General features: G+C 40.9%; 1 protein-coding gene across 1 annotated transcript in view; it reads left to right on the top strand.

Annotated features, from left to right (window-relative positions):
- The window catches only part of LOC143301380 (uncharacterized), a 400,201-nt gene that overhangs the window by 287,305 nt on the left and 105,396 nt on the right, over window positions 1–7,500 (top strand). Inside the window, exon 2 of the mRNA XM_076615622.1 lies at window positions 5,531–5,693. Coding sequence (XP_076471737.1) covers window positions 5,531–5,693 — 163 coding nt within the window. The remainder of the gene's footprint in view (window positions 1–5,530; window positions 5,694–7,500) is intronic.

Below are 7,500 nucleotides of genomic sequence, written 5' to 3'. Positions count from 1 at the left end.
TTCCAATCTCCCCTATAGACGTCTGTCTGTCTGTCTCTGTCTCTGTCTCTCTCTCTCTCCCACTATTCCTCTGCCCCTCATTCACTCACTTACTCATTTACTATCTCTCTCTAACACACACACACACACACACACACACACACACACACACACACACACACACACACACAGACTGCTTGAGAACAACGTCAAGACAGGGTATGTCGGACTGCCTTGGGGACTCCGGCTCCGGAGTTTTCCTCAGGGTTGACTCTCGAAGCCTTTCCTATGAGTGGGAATGGCCGCAAGGCAGCGGAGGTTTGAATTCAGAGTTTTCCTTCTTTTAGATGAGCTGTCTTCCCAGACTGATGAGCCCCATCTAAAAAAAAACAGTAACAATTTCACATTTTGAAAATAGACCAACATTCAGATTAACGAAAGGTCTGATTTGATATTTTGACAGGACAGAAAGCCAGCAAACTGACTGAACGAGTAAAGAAAGAGGAAAAGATAAAGTTGCGCGCCCCTCGTCGCCATGATATTCTCTGTGATGATTTATGATAATTATAATTATTCCGAGAGGACTGTAAAAAGGACATGTGTAGGACATGAAGAAAGTGCAGTTCCAAGATTTACGAAGAGATCTTAAAGAAATATGCTCTTTTATTTTTTGTACAAACAGACGAAGATAGAAACTAAACTGGTTGTTCTCAGGTCCGTTTTGTTTCGTTGTTAATACTTCCAGTTTTGTTTTGATGTTGTTGCTTTGCTTTATTGTTTTGTGGTTTGTTTGTGTTTTTTTTTCTACTTCGTTTTTTTACTGAGGAAAAACAACAATAAAATTTACCCATAGAAAAAAGAAAAAAAAAGAAGAAAGAAAATAAAATGATATAAAATAAAAAGCAAGCAAACACAGAAAGGGCGTATCTATTCCTAATACTATAACGTATTACATAACAAACGCACATCGAGACCGCGATGCATAACGATACTGTACAGCAGAACTATGTTAGCAAATTTTAACGTTCTTTCAAAGGATTTATAAAAATGTATGCACAAGAAGAAAAACGAAAAAAACAAAAACAAAAGCAAAACAAAACAAACAAACAAACAAAAAACAGTAACAATTTCACATTTTGAAAATAGACCAACATTCAGATTAACAAAAGGTCTGATTTGATATTTTGAAAGGACAGAAAGCCACCAAACTGACTGAGACAAGAAAAAAAAAGTTCCAGTGAAGTTCCTCCTTCAACCAGATCTACAAAGTTTGTCGAGACTACCGCGTCTTCAAAATCCGAGAATTCCTTAGCGTTTGGGACACCATAGCCATCCACCAGAGAGGAACACGTTAAAGGGAGGTAACTAGATGCCACAAGAGTGACTAGGACCGACAACCAACATTAAAGGGAGACAATCACGAGGCAGGGGAAGGGACTCTGTGCCTGTAATCGTCTGGAGGAAAAACAACAACAACAACAACAAAAAAAAACCACCAGATCTCCACCGACTTAAGATTGATTTTGAATGACGGGTTCTTGAGAGTGCTGAAACTGCTCTGGTTCTCTGTTGAAAGTAGGTATACTTTCCACAGTTTTCAGTCTCTCCAGGTCTCTGCTTGCCTGTATATTTGTGTCTGTATGTCTCTTATTGTAACTGTTTCTCTTTGGTTTGTCGGTCTGTCTGTCTGTCTGTCTGAACAAGGAGTGGTGGTTCAATATAAATGGTTAATCATTATATATATATATATATATATATATATATATATATATATATATATATATATATATATATATATATTGCTGTACATTTTCTTCTTCTTCTACGTTCGTGGGCTGTGACTCCCACGTTCACTTGTACGAGAGTGGGCTTTTTTACATGTATGAACGTTTTTACCCCGCCATGTAGGCAGCCATACTCCGCTTTCTGGGGTGTGCAAGTTAGTATGTTCTTGTTTCCATAACCCACAGAACGCTGACATGGATTACAGGATCTTTAACGTGGGTATTTGATCTTCTGCTTGTGTATACACACGAAGGGGGTTCAGGCACTAAGCAGGTCTGCACATATGTTGACCTGGGAGATCGGTAAAAAAATCTTCACCCTTTACCCACCGGACGCCGTTTCCGAGATTCGAACACGGGACCCTTGAATTAAAAGTCCTACGCTTTAACCACTCGGCTATTGCGCGCACGTCGCTGTACATTTTAAAATACATCTCTTTCTCTGACACTGAAATACCAGATTTCAGAATCCCATCATGAGTCGCACAATTCCACAGTCCCACTGTGGAGTTTGCATCATCAGACATGTGTCTACTGCATTATTCATGTTGATATTGTTTAGAAATAAAACTACCGCATTTTCTTCCATGCATGCATATGTTGCTTTTGTTAACGTGGAAATATCCCACTATTTGCACATGGAATTATGAAAAGCAATGACAACAACAGCAACAACCAAACCGACTGCTAAAAATGACAATAGAATTACCCTACCGGACACATGACAAAACAAAAACAACCATCGCGAATAATCAAACAAAACAACACACACACACACACACACACGCACACGCACACGCGCGCGAACACACACACACACACACACACACACACACACAGAGTGGCAAAGCCAGAAGTGGAAGGAAGAGTCAGTAGCCTCAACACAATAAAATGAAATAAGATTGCTAAGGGAGAGCACACACACACACAGGCCAGAAACGGAAGCCGGTAATTTCGTTAAAATGTCTGCGCAACCTCCCCCCTGACGACGAAAAGCAGAGGAGAAAAAAGAAAAACAAAATCCCTCACCCTGTGTGTGACCGGACTGGGATTGGATCCCTGCACCACAGGAGGGTGTGGCAAGTCTCAGCGGTGGGATTGGATCCCTGCACCACGGGGGATGTGGGGGGAGGGAGTGTGGCAAGTCTCAGAGGTGGCCATTGGCTGGCCTGAAGCTCCAGATTGCCCAGGACAAGGAAAAGGTCGGGTCGTATCAGGGGACTGGTATTTGGGGTGGGAGGAATTGAGATGTGTGTACGGTGTCTGTGTTCTGTCTGTATTATACTATGGCGTCTGTCTTTTTGACTCACTTGTGTAAACAAAGTGAGTCTATGTTTTAACCCGGTGTTCGGTTGTCTGTGTGTGTGTGTGTGTGTGTGTCTGTGTGTCCGTGGTAAACTTTAACATTGCCATTATCTCTGCAAATACTTTGTCAGTTGACACCAAATTTGGCATAAAAATAGGAAAAATTCAGTTCTTTTCAGTCATCTTGTTTAAAACAATATTGCGCCTCTGAGATGGGCACAAAAAAAAGAAGCCAAATTATATGCAAACTGGATTTACTGGGTTTTTTTTTGTTTTGTTGTTGTTGTTGTTGTTTTGGGTTGTTGTTGTTCTCTAAATTTGGCGCTTTGTTCTGATATTCTGACACAACAACAACAGCAGTCATTTTTATCATTTTTTGGTTCAAACAGGAACTTCTTTTGCTAAGCATGGAAGTTTTATTTATTTTGCAAACATTTTGGTGCAGATAGTAAAAAAGGGAAATTAATCTGTAATTAAAGCTAGGGGGCTTAATTTGCTTTAAACTGATCTTTATCATCTTAAACATTACATTTTGAAATTATACTCAATACATAAAAAGCTTGTGTGTTTTACTCTCAGTGTACAGGGCTTTCACTATGTTCATTCGCCCAAGAGGTCTTTTTCGGAAAATACTAAAATCAATACGACGAGTGGACTTTATAGATCTGTTGGCTGAGCCCTGAAGGTCATGGGCAAAAATCAATTGTGTACACATATTTATACATATTCAAAGCGCGTGCTCATATTCTTCGCGAACGCGAACGACGCCATTTTGTTTCAAGTTGTTGACCTGCCCGTTCAATCCTATATTCAATCGACAATACACGATACCATGTGATGGAAAGTTGGAGAAGGAGACCGTTAAATATTTATTCAGAGAAAGATTTGTGAACGCCTCGTCATTTACTGGATTATGCCCAAAACTGCCATAAAAATATCCACAGAATCAGTCGGAATTCACAGTTTAAAATAATAAACCATGAAAGTTAATACCCTTGAATTGATGAAACGTAAAAAATTCCAGTCTTGACTTTGAAGTCCCTTTCACTTCATACGACGTTTAGAAGTACTTGTACTTGGCTGTACATGTTATTAGTTTAACAAAATACTCAATTTTCACATCAACTTTAAAACTATAAAACTAGAATGAACATGAAAGAGAAATTGAATCGACCGTGTCAACCGGGTGTAACTAAACTTGTACATCTATCTAGATCCAGAGAAAACGGCTAAATGTTGCAGTGTGATTGCGGCGATAGCCACGTCTCCTTTACCGCGGACTTAAAAAGAATCTTTAATTGCCCTTAAAGATTTTTTGAATGCCAAAGATACACCAGAATAATATGATTTAAACAGCGTTCTCACTGCGAATACCGCAATCGATTTATCGCCCTTTAAAAAAGCATGTTTAAATGTTATATTTTTGAACGTCAGCTAAGGAGCCACGATAATGTAATAGATAAGACAGTTACTTCTCACCCGAACACGCGGGGTTCGAATCTGCCGTTAGGACTTTTTTTTTCTTTTTCTTTTAACCCGAAGCTTTATAATAACAAACACAGAACACATAAATTTTTAGCGATTAGATTTTTTTTTTAAAGTGTATCACAAGTGAGTCTTGAAGGCCTTGCCTCTCTTGTTTCATTCTTTCTTTCTTTCTTTTTTTATGGTTTGTCTGTTTGTAGGTTCTTGTTCTTTGTCTGGTTTGCGATGGTGGTGGTCAGAATTGGTTATGGGTGTGCATCGGTGTGTGTGTGTGTGTGTGTGTGTGTGGGTGTGTGGGTGTGTGCGTGCGGAGGGGGAGAGTGCCTGATAATCATCATTCTGAAAACGAAACTACTTCAGTTATTATTTTTTTTCCGGATAGGACTGGATTGCTTTCTTGTCACAACAGATTGTTTTGTTGTGTGAAAAGTCTGTATCACGCTTCACACACACGCACATCCCTCCACCCCCCCCCCCCCCCCCCCCCCCCCCCCAGTTTTGTTTGCCTCTCTCTTCTTGCAGTAGCATCATCTCGTACGCTTGCTTACATAATCTGGAAGCCGGTAGCCTTGTCAACTTAATCCAATACTTTACACATTTTTACGAAAGTCTTACTATACAGTGGATATCTGCCGGTTTCCCCATATAGTGCTGTGTTTGATGAGTGTAGTGGAACGCCGAGAAAACGTTTAATAGCAAATGTGTGCACCTTTTCGAGTTGACTATTAATCAAAAGTCCCCAAATTTCTGCTGCATAGGTCAAAACCGGTTCAACTTGTGTGTCAAACAATTTCCAGAGAGAGACAGAGACAGAGAGAGAGAGAGAAAGAGAGAGAGAGAGAGAGGTCTGGATGCAGTGACGCAGCCTTAAGAAACTGATTTGATCTGATCTGAACTTAGCATAGAAGAAGAAGAAGAAGAAAGACAGCCATGTTGCGAGTTGTTTGACGTCACTGTGACGTTGTTTGTGTTTCCAGTGCCGGTGTCGCCGATGGCGGACAACATGGAGCAGTGCCCGCCATCTTTGTACGACTGCACGACGCTGGAGACGTCACTGACCAAGGTGGCTGACGTCATCCTCATGCCAGACTTCGTGTCGTCACTGCAAAACAATTACGCGCAAGTCAAAGAAGTCTGCGAGTAAGTAGTGGTGGTGGTGGTGGGGTTGTTTGTTTGTTGGGGGTAAATGTTTGTGTGTGTGTGTGTGTGTGTGTGTGTGTGTGTGAAAGAGAGAGAGAGGGGAACAGAAAGAGAAGAGAGTGAGTGAATGTGTGTGTTTATGTCTTTCTAGTTATCTCTGCCTCTCTTTGTGTTTAAGTGTCTGTCTGTATGTATGCACGTATGTATGTATGCATATATGTACGTAGGTATGTATGTATGTATGTACGTATGTCCACCTGCTCTGCAACCGTTCCAGTGCGGCTACTAGAACCACTTAATCTCGTTAATCCTGGTGCATTTCATATGGGTTCAAGGTCAAGAAATAATGACATCAATTTTACTAATAACTTATTGGTAATTCATATAACTCATGGATAAAACTCAATCTCAAATGACTAATAGATCAAAATATGCGCTTTAGTATATATATGTAGGTATATATATATATATATATATATATATATATATATATATATATATTACATTCACTATCTTTCAAGTGTGTGTGTGTGTGTGTGTGTGTGTGTGTGTGTGTGTGTGTGTGTGTTGAGGGTGAAACAGGGTACTTTCATTAAAAGAGAAGAAGAAGAAGAAGAAGAAGAAGAAGAAGAAGAAGAAGAAAGAAAGAAAGAAAGAAACGAACAAAAAATAAAGAGAAGTGGGATCATGTATGTCAACGGAGAACCAAGACCCGAGCAAGACTTGAACATCCTTAACCTTAAGGGTGTCAAGAGTCAAGCCGTTAAACTCAACTGAACTAGGGAGGGGGTGGTGTGGTGGTGTGGTGGTGCTGGGGGTTGGGGGGGGGGGGCTGGGGGGGGGAGGGAGGGTTAACATCTTAAAAGAAAAAGAATAAGTCCAATGTTCTCGTTATGTACTCAAAAGCTGTAATTGTTATCATCAAAAAAAATATTTTTAAAAACCAGCAAATTATTACAACCCAGCAGGGGCCGTCTGCGTGTTCGCTCTTCTTCAGCCACGAGGGGGTTGGGGCTGGGAGGGTGAGGGAGGGGTGTGGGGGGTGTGGGTGGGGATGGGACAGGAATATTTGCCAAAGTAATTCCATATTCTCATTAGACACATCTCTGTTCCAAGGACCGTCAGAACTGTCCCACTTGGAAGCTGTTGACCTTTTGTGCAGAGTGGTTTGGAGAGGGGTCTCTCAAGTCCCGGGTTAATGATGCAGGGACAGTCGCACCAATGTGCTTCGAGAGCACGCTGAGTTTTCAAACTCTGGATGTATCCCCCCCCCCCCCCCACCCCCCAAAAAAGCAACAAAACAAAAAAAAAAAAAAAACCCAGAAGGGTATGCCTACTTGAAATGAAAACGATATGTGCAGAACAAACACATACCCATAGACACACAGACAAACAGAGACACGCAAACACAGAGAGAAAACAAAGTCAGAGATAAACACACACACACACACACACACACACACACACACACACACACACACACACACACACACACGCCGAGTGAAAAGACGACGAAGTGTTTTCAAGGAAGAAAACACTTCTGTGCTCGTTAAGATTCATCTGAACATTTCAGAATAGATTATCGATTTTTTTTTTCTCTTTGCAACATTTATCACCATCATCATCATCATTGTCCTGATCTCTCCGCATCATCATTATCATCAACGTCATCACCGCCACCATCAATGCATCACAGGCAACGTCATCATCATTACTTTCCAACTTGAAGAATGGGCGTGTATTTGATAGCTTTGAAAAAAAAAAAAAAAAAAAGGTTGAGGAGGGGGGGGGGGGGGGGGGGAACCGT

Source organism: Babylonia areolata, chromosome 27 (genome assembly GCF_041734735.1).
Source record: "Babylonia areolata isolate BAREFJ2019XMU chromosome 27, ASM4173473v1, whole genome shotgun sequence".
Classification (NCBI taxonomy): domain Eukaryota; kingdom Metazoa; phylum Mollusca; class Gastropoda; order Neogastropoda; family Buccinidae; genus Babylonia; species Babylonia areolata.
This window is presented reverse-complemented; position numbering and strand designations above follow the sequence as displayed.